At 32.5% G+C, this 24,134-nt stretch overlaps 4 protein-coding genes across 4 annotated transcripts; 2 read left to right on the plus strand and 2 right to left on the minus strand.

Annotated features, from left to right (window-relative positions):
• Positions 1–7,288: 7,288 nt before the first annotated feature.
• On the plus strand, positions 7,289–10,406 carry LOC140983594 (protein SMAX1-LIKE 3-like). Its single transcript, XM_073450688.1, has 3 exons — positions 7,289–8,670; positions 8,774–9,011; positions 9,114–10,406. Exons 1-3 carry the CDS (start codon positions 7,499–7,501, stop codon positions 10,236–10,238), a joined length of 2,535 nt encoding a protein of 844 aa, XP_073306789.1. The 5' UTR covers positions 7,289–7,498; the 3' UTR covers positions 10,239–10,406.
• A 771-nt stretch (positions 10,407–11,177) lies between these two features.
• Positions 11,178–14,289, plus strand: LOC140982978 (eukaryotic peptide chain release factor subunit 1-3-like). The gene is made up of 2 exons (XM_073449793.1): positions 11,178–11,307; positions 12,639–14,289. Exon 2 carries the CDS (start codon positions 12,668–12,670, stop codon positions 13,979–13,981), a length of 1,314 nt encoding a protein of 437 aa, XP_073305894.1. The 5' UTR covers positions 11,178–11,307; positions 12,639–12,667; the 3' UTR covers positions 13,982–14,289.
• A 2,012-nt stretch (positions 14,290–16,301) lies between these two features.
• LOC140981992 (uncharacterized) lies at positions 16,302–21,308 on the minus strand. Its single transcript, XM_073448404.1, has 8 exons — positions 20,757–21,308; positions 20,573–20,664; positions 19,916–19,987; positions 19,707–19,813; positions 19,511–19,566; positions 18,643–18,817; positions 17,466–17,759; positions 16,302–17,266 (listed from the first exon to the last, which is right to left on the minus strand). The coding sequence occupies exons 1-8, from the start codon at positions 20,907–20,909 to the stop codon at positions 16,434–16,436; spliced, it is 1,782 nt and encodes a 593-aa protein (XP_073304505.1). The 5' UTR covers positions 20,910–21,308; the 3' UTR covers positions 16,302–16,433.
• A 1,907-nt stretch (positions 21,309–23,215) lies between these two features.
• On the minus strand, positions 23,216–24,134 carry LOC140983345 (transcription repressor OFP13-like). The gene has a single exon (XM_073450358.1). The coding sequence runs from the start codon at positions 24,073–24,075 to the stop codon at positions 23,389–23,391; it is 687 nt and encodes a 228-aa protein (XP_073306459.1). The 5' UTR covers positions 24,076–24,134; the 3' UTR covers positions 23,216–23,388.

The following is a 24,134-nucleotide window of genomic DNA, read 5'->3' on the forward strand; positions in this document are numbered from 1 at the left end:
ACAATTTCTCCATCAAATAATATTTAAATTTATTCATTATAATTAAATTTTTAAATTTTTTTGGAAGTCTAAATTTTTATTTCACATTGAATATAGGCAAAAACTTGTGTGAGACGATCTCACGTGTCATATTTTGTGAGACATATCTCTTATTTGGGTCATTCATGAAAAAATATTATTTTTTATGCTAAGAGTATTACTTTTTATTGTGAATATCGGTAGAGTTGACTCGTCTCACAGATAATGATTCGTGAGACCGTCTCACAAGAGACATACTCTTGAATATATATGAGACGAGATAGGACATATTATTTCATAACAAATATTGGTGGGAGGGAGTTTGATGAGATCCGAGGCTTCCATTATTTTGATGCAAAAATGAGTGGCGATGTATTATAGAAAGCAAAAGGCTTTATGAATGCAAGAGAGTGACAATATTTAAAAGGATAATGTATATACCTTTTCTTTTGCTAAAGAAAAGACTGCAAAAAGATCAATATGTGGAAACTTTGTCTCCATTTCAAGTCCCCTAAACTTTTCCAAATTCCATTTTACAATCCTTTTTGGAGATAATTACAACTCCAATCACTATTTTTCTAGGCCTCGTTTAATTTTCCTACATCTTTTTTATATTGTAATTTAAAGACTTAATATCCTTATAGGCAAATGTACATCAAAATCTAGCAAAGAATAACATCTAATCTTGGGAACTATAAGTAGATCATTTATATTATCTACGTGAAATCTGCTCTTAGTGCGTTCGAGTCGATGAAGTATGTGAGCGCTTGTTCAAATGTCATGAGTTTGATTCTTCCTACCAACATATTATAAGACGAGCCTGTTTCACAAGGTTTGCACAATATGTTTTATCTGACTAGCATGGTTTGCTACATACTATTGAAAGATAGTGGTTGCGGGTTTTATCGTCGTAAAAAAAAAATTAAATACACAACATACCATGTATATCTCATGTGTGTGTGCGCGCGCAAACACACACACACACACACACATATATCTACTTATTACATATAAATGTACCACTTCCAATTGTGAATTTCCCTATATGCCCTTCTTATCTAACTTAACAAGTTATATTCTTATATGGGTTAACTTGTAATTTCTTCCCTATATGCCCTTCTTATCTCACTTAACAAGTTATATTCTTATATGGGTTAACTTGTAGTTTCTTTACTTATCTTAAATAACTATACCTAATTACTTAGACTTACATATAAATATACTACTTCTAATAAATATACCACTTCCAATTGTTAATTTCCCTATATGTCCTTCTTGTCTAGCTTAACAAGTTATATTCTTATATGAGTTAACTTGTAATTTCTTTACTTACATATAAATATATCACTTCCAATTGTGAATTTCCCTATATGCCTTTCTTATCTAACTTAACAAGTTATATTCTTATATTGGTTAACTTGTAATTTCTTTACTTATCTTAAATAACTATACCTAATTACTTAGACTTACATATAAATATACCACTTGTAATAAATATACCACTTTCGATTGTGAATTTTCATATATGCCCTTCTTGTCTAGCTTAACAAGTTATATTCTTATATGGGTTAACTTGTAATTTTTTTACTTATCTTAAATAACTATAACTAATTACTTAGACTTACATATAAATATACCAGTTCCAATTGTGAATTTCCCTATATGTCCTTCTTATCTAGCTTAACAAGTTATATTCTTATATGGGTTAACTTGTAATTTCTTTACTAATCTTAAATAATTATAACTAATTACTTAGACTTACATATAAATATATCACTTCCAATCTACTTACATATAAATATACTACTTCCAATTGTGAATTTTCCTATATGCCCTTCTTATCTAGCTTAACAAGTTATATTCTTATATGAGTTAACTTGTAATTTCTTTACTTATCTTAAATAACTATACCTAATTACTTAGACTTACATATAAATATACCACTTCCAATTGTGAATTTTCCTATATGCCCTTCTTCTCTAGCTTAACAATTTATATTCTTATATGGGTTAACTTGTAATTTCTATTGAATTCATTCTTATTTTTTCCTCCTTGTGGTTCTACATGATTTTTTTTTTTCCAAAGTCGGTTGATTCTTGTCACTTTTCACAAAATTTAAAGATTATATATTGGTCTTTAAGGATTTATTTTGATGGTTATTTTGAACTACTCTATCCAAACTATATAATCTATATTTATTTTACTTTTAATCTACTTACATATAAATATATCAATTCCAATTGTGAATTTCTCTATATGCCCTTCTTATCTAGCTTAGCAAATTATATTCTTATATGGGTTAACTTGTAATTTCTTTACTTATCTTAAATAACTATAACTAATTACTTATTATTAATATATGAGCATTAATATTCATTGAAAACATTGAATTCATTCTTATTTTTTCCTCCTTATGATTCTACATGACTTCTTTTTTTTTTTTCCCAAAGTCGGTTGATTCTTGTCACTTTTCACAAAATTTGAAGATTATATCTTGGTATCTAAGGATTTATTTTGATGGTTATTTTGAGATCATCTATCCAGACTATATAGTCTATATTTATTTTACTTTTATTACATTAATTTGTTTGATGATGCATTCGATCTTTTAGTGTTTCATTTTATTTTAGTGATTATCTATTTTCCTCCTATGAGTTTTTTTACTTAATTATTTGATGTTACGTTAGTTTCCTTGATTTAATTATTTTAATAAGTCGTGTCACTTTTCACAAAATTTGAAGATTATATCTTGGTCTCTAATGATTTATTTTGATGTTTATTTTGAACTCTCCTATCCAAACTATATAGTATATATTTATTTTACTTTTATTACATAATTTGTTTAATCTATTGGATCTTTTAGTGTTTCATTTTATTGTAGTGATGATCTATTTTCCTCTTTTATGAGTTTTTTTACTTAATTATTTGATGTTACGTTAGTTTTCTTGATTTAATTAGTTTAATTTATCGATGGTTCGTGTTTTATTACTGTTTCTTTTCCTTCATCTTTTTTACAGTTCAGTTAATCTATCTAATATATTTATCATCTTTCACAAAATTATGAGATTATATTAGTTTCCAAAGATTTATTTTGTAGTTATTTTAAGTTCTCATCTTCCGAATTATATATTAATCTATATTTATCATCTTTTTTACAGTTCAGTTAATCTATATAATATATTTATCATCTTTCACAAAATTATGAGATTATATTAATTTCCAAAGATTTATTTTGTAGTCATTTTAAGTTCTCATCTTCAGAATTATATATTAATCTATATTTATTTTAGTTTTATTATATTAAGAACTTTTAACCTATTGTTTAAATATTACTAATATACAACACCATTTTAACTAAGTCATGATTACTAATAAATAGTATTTATTATTATTATTATTATTATTATTATATATTATTGCAACTCAATGGAGCGTATGTGTGGGTAAATGATTGTCACTATCACCTCCACTCAAAATTTTTCATGATGAAATAGTTGGTATAAAGTGTGGTTAGAATAGTATATCGGTTAACTTTCGGATAAGATCATTTGATTTGTGATCGGGTATAACTCGATTAATATTATGTTAATTTAACTAAATTAATAACGCATTGTAAATTATTTGAGAAAAATATATTTAAGGATTCAGATTGAAAATGATAGTAACCTTATTTCATTATTTGGTTGAATTAACGACAAATATTACAAAATACCTTAATATGATACTTTATTTTATTTTTAACTTATTAAACTATGATATTTAATTAATATATCAAGCTTACACTTTTCTACAAGTTTCATTAAAATCGTGTCAGTAAATGTCATTTTCTTATGATCTTTTTCCAATAAAAATAAATATTGTGTGCATGTAGATTCTATATGCTTTTTTGCAAAACAAAATTATATTTTATTTACAGTATAATTTGATTAGTTTGATTTATTTTAACTTTTTTCATCTAGAGAAAAAGTAATAATAAATTAAAAAGAATGAAAATTATTTTCTACTTTTGAACTAAATTTCTGATATAATCCTTAAAAAAAGTTTAATCAATATAATCCTTATAATAAATGTAAATTATATGGATAGTTTATTATCATTTGTTATATATTATAATTTTACTTATAAATTTTTTAACTGAGTATTACATATACATATTTATTTGAGTGATATTATGTTAAAATGTTGTTTCACTGAAATTATTATTCACTCATATTAATTTATAAATGATTGATCCTGATATAAAATTAATTATCTATAATATGTATTCTAAAAAAACATATAAATTAAATAAAATCCGCAATGGATTAAAAGTTAGCAAAAGCAAAAGTGATATTTAACTTAATAGCAAGTTTAATGGTTTTATTTTAACATTATTATGATAATTTAGTAATTTAAGAGAATTTTATGACCTTTGTCTATGTGTACTCCATTTAAGTACATTTTAGTTTTGATTTTGGTAAAATTCAATATTCTGTTAATTTTATTTTTATTGTTTTTCATTTTGAATGATATTTGGATGAAAAATATTTTTGCTGATTTATCATTTAAGAGAGTTGTCATTATGTCGCAGATTGAAAAATATCATATAAATAAGTGAATATATTTGATTTATTGTCATGATGTATTTTTATGTATTGTGTTTTGATATATTTAGATTGATAAATACTTATAAACATGATGTTATTCAAACGACTTTAAATATTATCTAATTCTCGTGATTATATTTTTCGTTATTAGTCACCCACGTGCGATGCACGTGTACATTCCTAGTGTGTGTATATATATATATATATATATGACTGCGTTTTTGGCTGCCATTGATGACAAAAATAAAATTGCATTGCCCAAAAAAGTACTTACATAATGGGTACTTTAGATCAATATATTAAACCTTAAAAGGCACATTTTTAGTGCCTATCCTTTGGGATATTTCCCATAATAATGATTTCTTGATTATATATAGATCATGCTTTTCTTCTAACGGCTATGTGATCATAATATAACCATTAATTATTTACTTCATACTCACAATTTTTTCAAAAAAAAAAAAACATTCACACACACACATATAAAATTTTTTTGGTGGATAATTTATTTAATTAACATTAATATATTAACTTTTAGTTCAAAAAGGATAGGTTGCATTAGAAAAATAAAATGTATGATATTTCGGACTAAATTTTGTACAAAATCGGACCTAAAATTTATATACCAATCGGTGTGGCAAAATTAACAGCTTAATTAAAGGCAATAGTGCTACAAGTCTTTTGAGATGGAAAAGAAGTTCTTTTGACCACTTTATTTATATATATATACCTCCACCCTTGTGGAAGTTTCAACTTTCATGTTCCTAATCAATATTGGATCGAACATTTTGATATTTGTGAATAAAGATGGATTTACTATCTTTTGAGCTAACAAAATTTATACAAAAAATAAATAAATAAATAAATATTATTTAAATTCACAATTTCTTATTTATAAAAGAACTAACTCTCCTCGTTTAGTTAGATGTACGTCATCATGTTTTTTTTATGACAATAAAACCTGCAGTTGTTAATTTATGATGTACACTGAGTAAACTCTCGTATGTACTAATGCACGCATTACCCTTAAAACTATGCTAACTAGATAGATATATACATATTCTTTTGTTGTCGATGAGATCATTCACTTTTATATAATTCATTCCATGATGGGAGCGAAGCTCGAGATGATCATAGTATCTTCTATCGACAAAGATTGCCACTAATTAAATAATTATTAGGGTTGGATAAAAGTTGCTAAACCAAATTTAAATAGTGTATATATTTGTATTTTCTATTATTGAATGCGTTACTTCATTATTTTTTTAAGAAATTATTTTATTAATATAAAGAAAAATAACCATATATTGACTGGCATGTATGTTCGTGAGACTATTGTGACTATTCTGGATCATTGACACTGGAATAATGTGTAGCAACATGAAGCAGTAAGTCGAGGCAATGATAAGTTTTTTATTCGCGAGACGAAATTGCTCATATAACAGTGTTCTATATTGAGGCAATTGTATCTAAGATACAACGACTTCGAATCAAGAGAATGCATCACAACAACTCTTAATAACAGCGAACGAAATGTACAAAACATTCAAGCACTAAGTGAATGAGAAGGGAATGCAGCAAAGATGCGAGAGAAAGGCCAAGGGATGCATGGGATCAAATGCAGTCTTCTGGACGGACGCACTTCCCAATAAATTTTGTCCAAAAAGATTAATACGGTCAAGAGATCTCACCGAGCCGACCACGCGCGTGTGTGTTTCACCGAAATCCAACTTATCAACGTCTTCCTCCTTCCAAAAACTCATGATGTCCCGTGAGGTCGAAACCCTTAGCTCAAACTTGGAGCTAACAAAGAAGATTATTATTCGCACGTTTTCCAACATGAGACAACTCCCACTTCCTTTCATTCATTACTTACAATTTATCCACCACCTATACATGAGAAGTGAGAAAATGGGTTCTTTAATTAATTGCATGTTTAATATGGATTATAAGCTTTAATTCGTGTCTGATTCTGATTTCTGAATTCAAAAACAAGCTGGTCTCGTGAGTATAGAAGGAAGGAAAATTGAAAAAGAAAAGAAGAAAAGAGTCCCCATCTTTTAGTCCTTTCTATTGTATCAATCATTTGAAATTGCTTTATTCTCTGCTTTTCTTTACTCACAAAAATAATTATATTAATAAATTAATAATAATAATAAATGAATTAATTAATTAAAAACAAAACAACAAAAAAACAAGAAGAAGCTACTCTAACTTCCCAAATTCCTTCAAACACAACACAACACAACACTTCCTTTTCAGGCTTTGGTTACTGTTGATGTTCATTCTCTTTTTTCCTAAGTTGTCACATAATAATGTCTTAATCATGACTCTACCAACATTATTTATGAGCCCAAACAAAATAAAAAAGTCCTATAAAATTCACACATTTGATTTAAAATATTGGACAACATTATNTATCAGCTAGCTACTCTTTTTTTCTTTTTCTTTTTGTACCCATTTTGAGTCCTTTTGTACCAATGAAGTATGCATATTTTATGCACCAAATATTGTTGTTACTTTCTAAAAAAGAGAAAGCAATCTAACTTCTTCAAATTTATCAATCCAGCTTTATCTCCTGTACTGGTAAAAGATGCAAGACAACTTAGCTTTGTTTCACATGCATTCACCTTTAATACAAATTTTCTTTAAAATAACTTTAGCATGCAAAACTAACAGCAACAAGGAAAGCACAAACACACTTCACACTTTGATCTCTTATTAAAACTCCAACTTCCCATGCACATACCCAAGATTACACAAACTTATGAAAGTACTCAGGAAACCCCATAACCTACCTAGTCTTTCTATCATCAAGAAAGTAGCACAACATCCTTAGAAACGAACCCGGCGCTTTCGAATATATCTTGAGAACTCCAAATCTTGAAACAACCATGAGAAGTGGAGGATACACACTTCAGCAATCTCTAAGTCCCGAATCAGCAGCCATTGTTAAGCAAGCGATAAATTTTGCTCGAAGGAGGGGACATGCACAAGTTACTCCTCTTCATGTGGCAAGTACTATGCTTGCCTCATCCACATGTTTGCTTAAAAGGGCTTGCCTGAAAACCAATTCCCATCCACTCCAGTGTAGGGCACTTGAACTTTGCTTCAATGTTGCTCTAAATCGGCTTCCTGCCGCTGTTTCCATCCCTCTTTCAAACCCTCACTCTCATTTTCCGTCTCTCTCTAACGCCCTTATCGCAGCGTTTAAACGAGCTCAAGCACACCAACGTCGTGGCTCGATTGAAAACCAGCAGCAGCAGCCGATTTTAGCACTCAAAATCGAGATTGAACAGCTGATCATTTCGATTTTAGATGATCCTAGCATTAGTCGAGTCATGAGGGAAGCTGGATTTTCAAGCACGCAAGTGAAAATCAATGTGGAACAATCTGTTTCCTTGGAGATTTGTAGGTCTAAGAGTCCAGTTTTAAGTTGTCCCTCCAAAGAAATTACCAAATCCTTGGTTCTTGGAAACAGTCTCTCTCTCGGCAGAACCGAGAATTTAGTCAAGAATGATGATGTGATGAGTGTTTTTGAGGCATTGATGAACAAGAAAAGAAGAAACACTGTCATTGTTAGTGAGTGTTCATCTACTGCGGAGAGGATTGTTCGGAAAGTGATCGATAAGTTCGACAGGAGAGACGTTCCTAGTGTCATGAAGTCCGTGCAATTCATAAGTGTCCCACTTTTTACGCTACAAAACATCTCGAAACAAGAGTTTGAAGTGAAGCTTGGAGAGCTGAGGTCCATTGTAAAAGCTTATGCAAATAGTGGGGCGGTTTTGTACTTGGGAAATCTTGATTGGGTTTCTGAGTTTTGGTGTAAGCATAGAGAGCAAAGAAAAGGCTTTTACTCATGCCCTGTGGAGTATATGATGATGGAACTCAGCAGATTAATCAATGGAGTTGGAGAAAACAGAAGAATATGGCTTATGGGAGTTGCTAACTTTAAAACTTATGCAAAATGCAAAAGTGGTCACCCTTCTTTAGAGACACTTTGGAGCCTTTATCCTCTTACAATCCAAGATAATAGCAGCTTGGCGCTTAGTTTGAGCCTCGATGGGTAATTTTTTTTGCATTTTTCTTATCTTTTACAATGGGTTGTTGGAATCTGGATAATGATACAGGATGATTGTTTTATGTGACTTTTATTTCATTTGATGCAGTGAAACGTATGATCGGTTCAGCAAAGAGGCAGTTGATGATTCCAAGTGGCTATTTCAAAAGGCCGGAGTCAAGAAACATCTGGTTTGCTGTTCAGACTGCTCAGCAAACTTCGAGAGAGAAGCTCGAGGTATAACGAGCTCGAAACAAGAGTTCAGCGCTGTTTCTTGCAGCTCAAACTTGCCTTCATGGCTCCGGCAGTACAAAAATGAGAACACGGAACAACTTAGCAATGATCAGGTAAACTTAGTTCTTTCGAGTTTGAATAAAAAAATATTTGTAATTAATGAAATGTGCATATAGGTATCTCATATTTTTCTTGTTATACTTTATGGTTTTCAGGAATGTGAAAAAATCAAAGATCTTTGCAAGAAATGGAACTCAATCTGCACATCTGTTCATAAAAAGCCGCATTTTCTTGAAAAAGTAGTTTTCGAGTTACCTTCACGATCTCCTTCGACCTCTATATCTTCAAATGATCAGAACAAATCTAAGCTTCAAAAAAGCCTTCTAGATTGGCCGCTAATCTTTGAGCCAAACAATACACCTATTGAGCCCCAAATCTTTCTACACGATAACGAAACCGAAGTTTCTAAACCATGTTTTAAGAACTACTTAACAGAAACAAAACCGGACCTCTTATCTAACCCGAATTCTAGTCCTAATTCGGCTTCCTCTAGTGAAACAAGTGGAGATATGGAGCTAACACACAGATTTAAAGAGTTTAACTCGGAGAACATAAAAATGCTTTGCAAAACTTTAGGAAAGAATGCTCCGTGGCAGAGAGAGATAATTCCTGAGATAGCAAATACCGTCTTAAAGTGCCGGTCCGGGATGATGAAAAGCAAGAAAAACATGATCAAGAACAGAGAAAACAGAGAAGAAAGTTGGCTTCTTTTCTTAGGAGTTGATTCTGATGGAAAAGAAACAGTTGCCAGAGAACTTGCCAGGACCATATTCGGTTCATACGACAGTTTCAACCCGATATATCTCAGTAGTTTCTCGTCAACCATAGCCGATTCAACTGAGGAAGTAAGCAACAACAAAAGGGCAAGAAATGAGCACGGTGGAAGCCCGTTCGAGAGATTCTTGGAAGGCGTTCGGGAGAATCCCAGCCAGGTATTTTTCTTGGAAGATTTCGATCAAATGGATCACCTTTCTCTCAAGCGCTTCAAAAGGGCGATCAAGGACGGGACATTTACACTATCAGACAGTGAAGAAGAAGTTGTTTTCAAGGATGCCATTGTCATTTTCAGTTGTGAAAGCTTTAGTTCTGCATCAAGAGCTTGTTCTCCTCCAATCAAAGAAAGGTATATTCATGAGAAAAAGATAGAGGAAGAATGTGGCTTGCTTGATCTGAATATTGCAACAGAAGAGTACAATCAAGGTGAGTATCATTCAGTGTCTGATAATGGGATTTTAGAGCTAGTGGATGAGCAGTTTGTGTTCAAGATTCAGGTGCTTTAGTTGTAAGAAAACCGAAAAAGTGCAAAATCTTTGTTTTGTTTTATATGTTTTGTACTTCAGACTAGTTCTCGATCTTTGATACACGGGGTGATGGTATACTTCTGAAACATTTCAGGTTGTAAGTTTTATTACCGGATCTTAGTCTAACCTTATACACAATTGTTCCCCTGTTTTTTTTTTTCCTTTCATGCGTTATACAGTTTTACAAACTAATATATAATATTGTCGATTTTCGAGTAAGTATTTCGTGAGACGGATCGACCCTACCTATATTGTAACATATATTTATAATAAAAAATAATATTTTCATAGATGATCAAAAATAAAAAAAATATGTCTCACAAAATTAAACTGTGATATCATCTCACAATAATTTTTGTGTTTGACGTAATTCAAACCTACTTAAGCTCATAATAGATATATTTTTTAATAAAAACAAATTGTTTTCTACTCCTAATCTAAATGAATTTTAGTTTTAAGTATTGACCCAAATCCAATTGAATTATTACTTTTTATAGGTAAAATCGAATTATTATTTTTATATTCTATAAATTTTATTCGTACATTAACTTTTCAAAAAAATTAGCTCCTCCCTTAATCAATTTCTGGCTCTGTTTAAATTAGTAAATATTGGACGAATATTTCGATTTTATTTTGACATGATGGAAAGTTTATTTTTTTACATTTAAAATAAATTAAAGAATTCATAATTATAATAAATACTAGTAATATTTTATAGAGAAAAATTAATTTCAACAATCTTTTAGTTGACTAAACTCTTATTCAAACCATTAAAGCATATTTTTACAATAATTTTAATGTAAATTTATTCTTTTACTTATATAATTAAATTATTAATAATCTTATTATATAATTGAGCTTTGTAAATAAATGAATAAAAATAAAAATAGTATAAATACGAGGAATTTTATCAAAGAGGAATTTTATCAAAGAGGCATTTCACAATTCTATTAATCGGAGCCGCTGTATAGGTTAGCGGCGGCGGTTGCTATTGCAAAGAAAAAGGAACTCTTTCAAACTCGTTCACAAATTAAACTTCCCATCTCAGGTGAGTCAGCTACATCTCGGCGGTTGATGTGCTTGGATGATTTTTCTGCTTAAACATGTTTGGCTTAATACGAATCACTGTGTTTTTCATCGCTTTTCTATTTATTTTAGTGTATCCTTTGGTTTGAATTGATGTTAAGTTTGAATCTTTTCAGCCCTTTTCTGATGGGTCTGAATTTAGAATTTTCTTATGTGCTTATATCGGGATTTCTAGGTTTTTGTTTTCGATTTGTTTTTGACTCTCGGGCCCGCCCTATTTCATGTGTATTCAAGAGATTGATGAGGAGGGTATGGATGAACGTGGTAAAATGACAAGGCCCGTTCAGTGAGTTGATCAAGGTGTTGAGGTTTTTTCTGGTGAAACTTATAATTTTGGAATTGTTATTCATAAGTTTTCTTCTTCTTCTTTTTTGGTCATTTTATGGTTCCAGGGGAAAATTATAGTAAAATTGTTAGTTGCCTGACTCCTTTGTTGGATAAGATTTTGTTTTCCTTTCACGCAACATGGTAAGGGAGTCGTGAAGGCAGAAAGCACACGATGAATCCTTTATGTGTTACAACGTAGTAACACTTGCATTCTGACATACATATGTGTGAATTTTGTGTGAATGTGTGTGCGCGTGCACACATACATAAGGGCAGGGCCTGATCCAGGGATTCTGGGAAAGGGGTCCAAAATAGGATACGGGAGCCTCTCTATAGAATTTGGGGGAGTGACTCTGTTATTAGGGGCACAAAAATTGAAACAATGAACATCCGAAATTTAAAGTTTTATTTATTTGTTGGTGGATCGCATCTTCGTTGGGTTGCCAATGTGTAAAAGTGTATTATGGAAAGTTCCCATGCGCGTACAGCACCACCCTCATACGGGCATGCACACAGGTTTTTGAAGGTAAGATTGCCCATATCGATTATATGCAAGGGTCTCGAACTCTTCATCCTGTCATGTCAATTCATGCCCACCATAAAATAGAGGGCCCCAGGGAAAAGTATGTGAATTGTGGAAAACAGTCCATCACATCAATTTGCAGCGTTAAAAGAGTCGCTTGTTAACTTTATTTTTCCTGGTATTGTTCCTAGCTTTTCATGCTTTAAGATGTGCATCATGAATTGTTGCATTGTTAAATGTTTGTTTGGAAATATGGCGGAGGAAACGCTTCTCTTGTCCGAAGGTTGAAACACAATTCTCTATATCGTGATATAATATTTCCTTCTTGGTGACATTTATTTGCCTTTTCCTTTTAGCATTTCTAATTTTTGGGCCTTTTACTCCTTTTCTCTTTAATGATTTAATCTCTATATACATTATTTTTTCATTTGTTCTTTTTTAAGGTTGTTTGCGGCTGACAAGACAATTCACCATGACTGATGGTCAAGAAAATGATAAGAATATCGAAATATGGAAAATAAAGAAACTGATCAAGGCTTTGGAGTCTGCTAGAGGAAATGGTACTAGCATGATATCCCTTATCATTCCCCCTGGTGATCAAGTTTCCCGGATCACGAAAATGCTGGCTGAAGAATATGGTACTGCTTCAAATATTAAAAGCAGGGTGAATCGTCAATCTGTTTTAGGTGCTATCACATCTGCGCAGCAGAGGCTTAAGTTGTACAACAAAGTACCCCCGAATGGGCTAGTTCTTTACACTGGAACTGTTGTCACTGATGATGGAAAAGAAAAAAAGGTCACCTTTGACTTTATGCCTTTCAAGCCCATAAACGCTTCTTTGTACCTTTGTGACAATAAATTTCACACGGAACCTCTGGCTCAGCTCTTAGAATCTGATGAGAAGTTTGGGTTTATTGTCATGGATGGCAATGGTACCCTTTTCGGGACCTTAAGTGGTAATACTCGCGAAGTGCTTCACAAGTTCACGGTTGATCTTCCCAAAAAACACGGAAGAGGTGGGCAATCAGCTCTTCGATTTGCTCGTCTTCGAATGGAAAAGCGCCATAATTATGTTCGGAAGACCGCTGAGCTTGCAACTCAATTCTTTATTAATCCTACTACCAGTCAGCCAAATGTATCAGGGCTAATACTTGCCGGTTCTGCTGATTTTAAAACTGAGCTGAGTCAATCTGACATGTTTGATCCTCGTCTGCAAGCCAAGATACTTAATGTGGCGGATGTGTCATATGGAGGGGAAAATGGATTCAATCAGGCCATTGAATTATCTGCTGAGATTCTATCCAACGTGAAGTTTATACAAGAGAAGCGTTTGATAGGGAAATTTTTTGAAGAAATCAGTCAAGACACTGGAAAATATGTTTTTGGTGTGGATGACACTATAAAAGCTTTAGAAATGGGAGCCGTTGAAACTTTAATTGTATGGGAAAACTTAGATGTAAATCGTTATGTTTTCAAAAACAGCGTGACCAATGAGACTATCATTAAATACTTGACCAAGGATCAAGAGACTGACCAGAACAACTTCAAGGATTCGGTTACTTCTGCCGAATTGGAGGTTCAAGACAAAATGCCATTACTCGAATGGTTTGCCAATGAATACAAAAACTTTGGCTGCGCGCTTGAGTTTGTCACGAATAGATCTCAAGAAGGATCCCAGTTTTGCCGAGGATTCGGTGGCATTGGTGGAATTCTTCGCTACCAACTTGATATGCGAACCTTTGACGAGCCATCTGATGAAGGAGAAATTTATGAGGATTCGGATTAGGATGAGTCAGTGAGCCCTTCCTGGCTTTTGATTGACCTTCAAGTTAGTGTAGCTTGGAGCCGCTTTTGAGTTTCCTGGTATATCATTACATGAATTTAAATTTCTTTTTGATTTTTGAAATTTCTGTCATAATTACTGGTTCTTTGAGTGGTCTAGCGGGACTTGTTGTTTAATATTATGTTTATGAACTCCAGCTGTTTGTTCCTGCTCTACTAGTAGCAAATGTGAGATCTGGGTTATTACTTGAACCAAAGTTTATGATTTGACGAATATAAGCGGGACACACATGATAAGTGGAACTTTTATGATTTGTTGGCCCACTTTTTTATTTGTTTTTTATTTCTTTCTATAAATTATGCTATGTGAATACCCAAACACAACACGATGTTAGTTTGGTGGAAATCCATAAATGAGATAAACACTAAATAGTAAAACTTATTGATTTGTGCTCAGTATATCGTGCAACTCCTTGAGGGTTGAACTTCACTGTGGTAGTCTCGCTTGCTAGCGCGTCATTACATACGAGGATATTGCCCTGAGATGTTAAAACTTGAAATTTTATTTCATCGAGTTGTGCCCTATACCTATGCCGCATCCCTCTCTCAAATCATGAGTCTTTATCTGACATCCTTTCGTGTTCAAGAAACAACAATAGCTCCTTTGTGCTTTGTGCCTACTGCTGGTATAAAATGTAAGATAATGAGAAGAAAGTAGTAAACTTGATGGGATGATTGGTGCTATAGATATGATACATAACATGATTCATCCATATTCGATTACTCTGTTAGTACAATTTGATCATTGTCCGGATGAGAAATACACGTGGAGAATGTATGGTAATAACTCAACATCCGGGCACAATCTTATGTTGTTTGGACAAATGTATATAAACTTCTGATAGAAAATTGCTGTGTTGTCTTTGTCAAATATATGTACACTTCAATTCTTCTTCTTCTTCTTCTTCTTCTTCTTCTTCTTCAACAAATATCGGTTTTGGCTTTCTCGAGTAAAACTCGATCACTTGATATCTTTGGATTGCGTGAGATCTTCATATTTTATGGATAGTCATTCAATGTTTTGGAGGAATCGAGATTTTGACCACAGTACAGTGGATGAGTTTTTACAGACAGTGGTGTTATTACACTTGCATCTGGATTGATAGCCCCTGCACGAAGCCTAATTAATGATTAAAATTAATAAGCATAAATTTTTGATTAATTATTTAAAATTATAGATATAATATAATGAATATATTTAAATTTTAAATATTGTTACACTACAAAAAAAGGGGGCTGTTAGACGACGGTTTTAGCGACGGTTTGGTGGCCCGTAACAGGAGGTCGCGTCGCCTTCTATTACGACGGTTTCTCAATAATCGTCGTCAAATTAGCGACGGTTTTGTTGAAAAATAATGTCGCTAATTTAGCGATGGTTACATACAAACCATCGCTAATTTAATGAAGTGACTGTTTTTAATCAACTTAACTTAATTATCTAGTAAAAAAAAACTCACGCATGATTTACAAAATAAATAATCTACTACGCTAAAATTCATAAATAAAATACTACGCAAAAATTAAAATTAAATATTAAATTTTCTGTAAAGAAAACGCTTTAAAAATCTAACGTGCGCGAAGATATGCAGATCCACGTAATGCTGGAAGATCACACCGACGATCAAATCTACGAAGGGCCCCAGACTCTTGTATCGAGGATAGATTAGAACTCTTGATCCGTCTGGATGTTTTCGGCTGCTATCTTTTGCAAGCAAACCTTGTCTTAATTTTGGAAGTTTATTATGCCTGATTAATATGGACAAATCATGACTAGGATACATACCTAATTGAGTGTTACAGCAGCTTTGGTAAGTCTTGATTACACATTTTTAGAAGCTTTTTATATGCCCAGAAGTCTTTATTTCTGCGTTTTCTTCTGTCACTAATTTATTTTTCTTGTATCATCAATTAGAGTAGGGTTGCATGTTTTCCATATCGATTATATCTCTTCAATCATTCAATGTATAATGTATTGTATGATATTAAATCCGTTTATTGAAAGTACATGTAATTTTTTTCATGTTTTGGTTCTTGTTTTTGCTCGCTATATTCTTTTCGAGGTCACTTGAAAAACGAAGGTATTAGAGAGTAAAAAAATATTTTTAATTAAAAACAGACACGTGCATATGTATATGTTTGGGAATAATAATCAGATTTTTTTTANATATATATATATATACACACACTAACATCTTTTGGCATGCATAAAAAAAAAACAAAAATTGTAAACAATTTTAAAATTAATCAAAATGAATACACACACACACAAAATAAATGAGTCCATTATAACATCAAACAATTGGTGCTAGTTTTACTATGAAAAATGATGATAAATCGCAATATCTTCCCTAAACTAATAGAGTATGAAGAGAAACTTCAGACGAACACAATAATAATCAAACTAATAACCTTACTGAAGATGCAATAGCAAAAAACTCCTCCTCTCCAACTTTCGTCCGCACTCCATCAATCATCAGATGCCCTTTAACACCTTCTAGACTAATATGGCCCCCATTGTATGATTCACAATCTGGCTCAGTCTTCTTCACTTTCTTAATAGAATTCTCATCCAAGTCTTGGATGGCGAACTCAACTTTTCTCTTGTTGCATTGCTTCAGTTCCCTAAACTCTTTGTTCTTGGATAATTTTACTACTTCCGAGCTTTCATTGGTGCAGTCAAAGAACGGAAGACGGCCCGAAAAACCTGTTGTACAAGGAAGCATGCCAATGGGACAGGGTTTCCACGATTTGACCACACCTCGACAGCTCTTTGGTCTCGAGTTGGATTCTTTTGGTTCTATAGCCTTGCCATTGATTCGAGACTGTCTGATCAACTCAAATTTCTCTTGAGCGCGAAGGAGAGAATCTTCTAGTTGAGAAAGAGGGATGACCTCACCTGGAGGATTAGAGTTAGATTCCAAATCTGATGGTCCAAGTAAAGAAAGTTTCTTAAGTTTATGGAGAAAAGAGAAGTCGCCGATCAGACGTGCGATAATTAAGGCAGATCCCATTAGTTGCTTGTTTTCAGGAAAGGATATCAAAAGACATCTATGGAGAAGTCCAGTTAAAGATGCTTTGCGTTTCACAGCCAGAAAACCTTGGTTTTCTGAAGATTCTTCAAGACTACCAGTAGTTAAGATCTTCAAATGTGGAACAAGCGACTCAAACAAACACAAAAATAACTCAAATCCGTGAGCTTTGAGTGAATTCTCTAGAAGCCGGTGTTCCCCTGATGAAGATTCACAAGATCATTAAACCACGGATGAAAATACAAGATGGGTTCTTCGAACTAATTGTACAAAGACAGCCAGTAAGATTACATGCATAATAGAACTCTTAGTGGATACATAAACAACCATGGATGATATTCCAACATTACATGCCCTACAGACACGCGAGAATAAGGTGAAAAACAATTGTTTAGTTACCTTCCATCTTTTCAAGAATGGTGTCAGCAAGCGTTACAAGAAATTCTGGTTCTCTTCTGGATAATTTCAAGACAATAGATTTCCAGTCATCATATGCAGTTTGCTTATTTTCAGTACTCTGTTCAATTTGTGAATATTCCGAGTGCTTTTTTAAATTGGACAATTCTAATGCACTAAGCAAGAACTCCAACAGAACATGTGCCACTTGAGGAGAAAATGAAGAATATAAAAGCAGAACTTTCTTCAGTAGTTTGGAATGCCGGTTTTTCATTTTGCTAAGTTGGCTCTTATAACCTGAAATGTTAGAGCATTTCCCCCACACAGATTAGGGCCCTTGCGAAAATAAGATAATATTAAGCTGCACAATGCAAAATCCCAATAAACTAAGCAATAAATGGTAAGTTAAACTTGTTTTTATACATTCAAAAGTTTTTCATAAATACAAAATAAAAATCATACGCTCAGGTTCAGCAAATTTAGAATATGATTGCTTTCCGACAGCAAGAAAAAGAAATTTATTTTGTGCTTTGTTATACAGTACACCATAACCTAATGTGGCATAACCACTATATTATTCATTATACACATGGGTGCCATATAAATTTCAAGTAAAATCCATACGTATTAGGTAACACATCAATCTACGCTACACCTGATGCTTTTCAACAGCAATAGACTTATCCTATCATGTGAATATGATGTTCAAGACAAATTGGTATGAGAATAATTGAAATAAAAGTATCCATAAAATCCCACTTCACTCATCCAAATACACCTCGGTAACTATTAGCTATGGAATATATGCCACTGATTTGTCACTTTGCACTAATTTGGCATTCATCCATCATTTAGAAGAAAAATTTATTTTTTAAAACCATCAATTTCAAATCTTTAAGCAATAAATGAATTTTATTTCCTGTTATAAATTATAATACTTCGTATCAAGTTCGAACCAAAACTATAAACTATCTAAATTCTTATAAATTCATAAAATCCATGCGACCTAGGTGAATCTTGAGAGGCTGCATAATTTGATTTTCATGGGGAGAAAGATGTATTGTACATACACAGGCTGGTAAAAACAATTAACTAACTATGTTCCGGTCATAAATGAAGTAATTATGACGCAAATTCATCAGGACTCAACTAAATAAAGATAAAAAAAAATTCAACTCACATTTTCCCTTCAGACTTGAATTACTAGCTCGTACAGCTATTTTTGCTTTACGACAGAAAGTAACTTTCTGTAGTCGATGCTTAATTTTTTTCTCGAGATTTTCCTTCTGAATGTTTTGATTAGGAATGACCTTTTCTTGAGGTTCCCAATAATATGATATTAACCAATCTTTTGCCTGCAAGTTAAATAACAGATCCAAAAGCATCCATATCTCAAAAACATACAGCAATAGCCATTTGAAGATACAATTACACTATATAAAACTCAAAGATCACATTATAAGCTGGTATAGAAACTTCAACAGATAAGAACATAGATGTTCAATTGTTTTTCAGGGAATAGATAAATGGCAAGATTAAAATGTTTCCCCAAAGTTATTTCTGTAACCATTCCAAGGTAACATGTCCACCGGCCTCCATAGCAAACAGATCAAGGTTTCTGAAGAAAAGGAATAAGGTGTGTTTGAGACATTAAAAGCAGGGACATGAAGAATGATCAATGCAATATATGTTAGAATGGGAAATCTACAACATATAGAACTCCCCTTAGTCATTTAGAAAGCTAGCTAGATTAACCTTTTTATCAACAAAATTTTAAATAATCCCATACAATATTTCCTCACAAATGTGGGATATGTTTGGAAAACGAAACAGAAAATATATGAAGTTGTCCAAAAATTTTCCATGAATTATTTTCCTAAAACTATTTTGCGGAAAAAACAAAAAACAGATCCAAACATAGCCAATGTTTTCAAGGAAAAGCCAAAATCACAACAAATTTATGCAGAAAACAATCGAGAAATAAAGAGAAACTTAAAACATAATATCCGATAACAAGCTATTAGTCATTAGTTAGAATCAAAACTAACCTTTTCTGAGGCACAACGGAGAAGTCGGAGAGAAGGGAGATCACGATGAGAACCTTCTACAAGTATCCCGATATCACAAACAGATCATAGGTAAGAGAACAAACACAAACGTGTTGACATATGAAATAACTGTTGAGATAATTTAAAAGAAGACAAAACTAAAATTCAACCAAAAATATATTAAGGGGTTACTCACCATGACGAATGTCGATCAGCATTCGTGGGATGCCAATGGCATTAGCTGCTTCACCAATTGAAATTTCATTCTTTATCCGTGTTTTCTCAATTATGCCATTGACGAGCCTTTAGAAATCCGAAAAAACAAAAAGAACCAAAGAAAATAACATTAAACATATTCTCAAACTTAAAGATCAAAATGTTGAAAACAGAAAATAGAATAGCTACCTCATAATTGCCATGCAATATTGCATGGACAACGCTTCCTCTGACTGCTGAGCACTTTCATTCAAGTCATGTCTGTGATTAAAACACAGAAACAAAACTATAGAGAGAAAAGTAGAAAGTAATGTACCACGTACACTATCAAATTAAGATTCCTTCAGCAACCTATCAACTGGATTTAAAACATGCATTAAGGTAATCGAGTAGAATGCTTGTTATACTTATCGTGTCATGCGTAACTTCATTTGAAATAAGTGATAATTTAAATAATGGACACATATTTTTCTAAATATTAAAGAAGTATTCTCTAGCTGAAATTCTACAAGGCACTAACATATGAATTCAAAAAAATCAACTTTGTTGAATTTCATCATTAAAATTTTTACTAGATAAAAACAAACGAACCAAAAGGCCTTCGAAACTAGCATATTATATTGCTGATTTTACTTACTGAGAGGCATAACAGTTTCACCAAACAAATGAAGGTAAAAAAAAAAAGGATCGGTTTCAATGGGTCCACGAAAAACTAACAAGCATCGAGAAGCCTATTTTTTTCCGAATTCCACAAAACTAGACAAAAAGTCATACACACTATCACAGATTAATCATATCCAACTCGAAAGATGCTTCTTTTATAATGTGTAAAAAAACAAGGATTACCTTAAGGACGGATCTTGCTGCTGAGTTTTAATAATCGAAGCTGTAACTTCAACCGCCACAGGAATGCAGCTCCTACTCTGCCACGTCCGTATCTAAAAAAACTCAAAAAAAAAAAAAAACGATGTTTATTCAATCGTATAGACATAAAGTAAATGCTAAATTAATTATTGCATAAAGTACTTACTCTTTGAAGGGCAGAGGCAACTAAATCTGGAGAAGATGAGAAAAGAGATCTTCTGACGAACCGCCAGTCATCCCAGCTTAACCAACTCACAGTTTTGAAGTCGTCGGATTCGTGTGTTAGGCTTTCGTTATAAGCAAACAGTGTGTTATCCATAGCTTATTACTCTTCCCTTTCTTTCCCTGGGCCTCACCAGTAAAAGAAGTGGAACAGAATAAAACTGGCAGAAGAAAATCCCAAAAGCGTATCGGAAGCGAAGGGGCCGAACAGTGGCGGCGACGAGTAGAGTTTGGGTGGTGATTGAGCCAATATATTCTAAAATAATAAAAGTATCCCACAATTTTTTCACTTACTAATTAATTTTTTAAAAAAAATTTAAGTTTTTTTAGTATATTCAAAGTTATTAAAAAAAATGAAAATATTTTCTTATTTTAAAAATGATTATCTTCGATAATATATACAAATATCAAACTCTAGCAAATATTTTAATTAAACAAATACAAATACATCCTTCTTATATCATCATTTCATAAAACATAATGAAAGTTTATTGTAGAAAATTTATAAAATATAATTCGATTATGACCATCATATCTAATCATTTCACTTTCTTAGATTTTTAAAACTATAAAATATTTATCTATATCTATATTTTATTAATTAATAAATATACTAAGCGATGATTTTGACAAAACCGTCGATATATTAAGCGACGGTTTTTGAAAAAATCGTAGCTTAATGAAAGGACTGTTTTTAATCAACTTAACTTAATTATCTAGTAAAAAAAACTCACCCATTATTTACAAAATAAATAATCTATTACGCTAAAATTCATAAATAAAATACTACGCAAAAATTAAAATTAAATATTAAATTTTCTGTAAAGAAAACGCTTTAAAAACCTGACGTGCGCGAAGATGTGCAGATCCACGTAACGCTGGAAGGTCACACCGATGAGCAAATCTACGAAATTAATACGAAAAAATGTTAGTACAAAGTAAAAAAATCGAAACTGAAAAAAAATTGATTCGCTACTACCAGATAAGAAAGGCGAAAATCGCTGAAGAAAATGTTCGCGAAACTGGGTATATATACAGAATCATAGCCTCGGTTTTTAAAATAGCGACGGTTTTAAGTTATACCGTCGCCAATAGCAACGGTTTCTGATAAAACCGTTGCTATTGGCGACGGTTTGGAATTAAACCGTCGCCAAAAGCGACAGATTTTGTAAACCGTCGCCGATCTAGAATCGGCGACGGGTTATGCAAAACCGTCGCGTGTGGCGATTAAGACTGTCGCTAATAGCGACGGTCTATAAACCGTTGCCGAATTTTGCGAAGGTCCGTCGCACATCGCCTAGGACGAACTTAAATATAAACATCGCCAACAGCGAAAGTCAAAAAACCCGTCACACAAAATGAAGACGGATTAATTCAAACAGTCGCAATATTAACTATGATTTTTCATAAACCGTCCTTTAATTTAGTAGGCGATGGTTTTTGATAAACCGTCGCTTTATCCTATAACCGTCGCTAATCCAACCGTTTTTTTGTAGTGTTATGTCAAAATATCATTTGAGATAGTGTTTAAATTAGGTTAACGTTAAATTGATTTTGTTAATTTGATTGCGTAGAAATGTTGCTAATGAAAAGATATTTAAACATGAAGTGGTTTGATAACACAAAATAAATTAAGAATATCAACTCTTTTTAAAAACAATTGTCACAATTTTCGTAATTCATTATATAAATAAATTTTTATTAAAATTTTTAATTATTTTTGAGGATAAATTAAAATATTTATATTAAAAAAATTCTAATTAAGATACACACAATAATAATAGCAATTTATTTACAGTCAATATTTAAAAAATTTACGACATTCTTTTAAAAAGTTGAAATATATAATATAACATTAAAAGAAATTATATTTTATTTAATATATAGAAAGTAGTGAGATTAAACATATAAAATATACAAAACTATAATCGAAAGTAAATGAAATGATATAATAAATGCAAACACTTAAATTTAGTTTATATTTTCAAGGGGTACAAATTTGAATTTTTTTTAAAAAAAATGAAAAGACTTCGAATTTAATTACGTATTTATTTCTTATATGTTTTAAAATATTTAATGATGCATTAATATTATTTTTTGCGAGAACTTTTCAAAATTAAAAATGCTAATTAAATATGGTAGTTCAGCAACTTGGAAATAATTTGCTCCATATGTTTCAAAAGGACCATCCATGCAATAGAAACATCCAGTCGGTTCAAATTTTCCTACAGCTAGCTATAATTTGTCCACCATATTTAGGTAGTGATTCCTATCTCTTTCATAAATTTGTGAAAAGAAAATTCATAGGCTGCAAACACATTTGATGTTTTGTTATTCGAACTGATATGTGTCGTAAATTCCATAAAATTACCAGATGTTCGTACGTCATGAATCCAAAAATAAGTTATGTTTCAAAGAACTGTGTGTAGAAAAGGAGATAGGGGGAAAACTTGTTTTTACAGGTTCTAATTAAGTGAAATATTAATTACTATACACACAAAATTAATTAAGATGCATTGAAAGTTAAGGTTGTAATACAATATTTTCCTCGTCAATGGCTCTTTCTGGTCGGAGATCTAGAGTGGAGAAGACGAGAAAGATGACGCGGCCGACGAATAGGAAGTGGAGTCTGAGTTACGGCACAGAATGGCGGAGGATTCCGTAGTAGGAGAGACAGAAGCGAGTCCAACAAGCAAATCTACGAATGCACCGACGATGTAACGATGATTCATCTTCCCATTCATCTTCAAATACCATCCCAACAACTCTTCCAAGCAGTCCCAATTCTTTAACCCTTGACTCTCCACCATTTCTTGCATGGATTTCTTGAAATCCGTGTAGGGATCACTGGATTCCAATGCCAATGCCACGCTTTCTTTGAATGGCAACGCTCCTTGATGATTCTTCTCATCCACTTTGAGTATAGAACTCGTGTCTCTGGGTTCGAAAAACAGCCTCTCTGATAGTCTCACCCCACGGATGACCGTCTCCAACCACTCCGCCCCCGAATTCGTGTTCTCCTGGGGCTGGGAGAACTCATCGGTCGAAAAGCTCGCGCTTTCCGAGGTATTGGTGAACCAAGATTCCGAGGTCTCCACCACGTAGGTCGGGTCGAGATACATAGAGTTAACGGTCTTGAACATGTTGTCATGATCGCCCGCTCGAAAAGAAAGGGTTTTGGGATGCTTGCATGAGGGCCATTGCCATGGTTGCATTGCCTTTCTATTCTTGAAAATGGAAGGGATCTTCATTTTCTTGGACATTGGATGATGTTTATATGCAAAAATGATAGGTTTTAATAGTGACGATCGAGGAGGATTAT

Source organism: Primulina huaijiensis, chromosome 8 (genome assembly GCF_012295235.1).
Source record: "Primulina huaijiensis isolate GDHJ02 chromosome 8, ASM1229523v2, whole genome shotgun sequence".
NCBI classification, from domain to species: domain Eukaryota; kingdom Viridiplantae; phylum Streptophyta; class Magnoliopsida; order Lamiales; family Gesneriaceae; genus Primulina; species Primulina huaijiensis.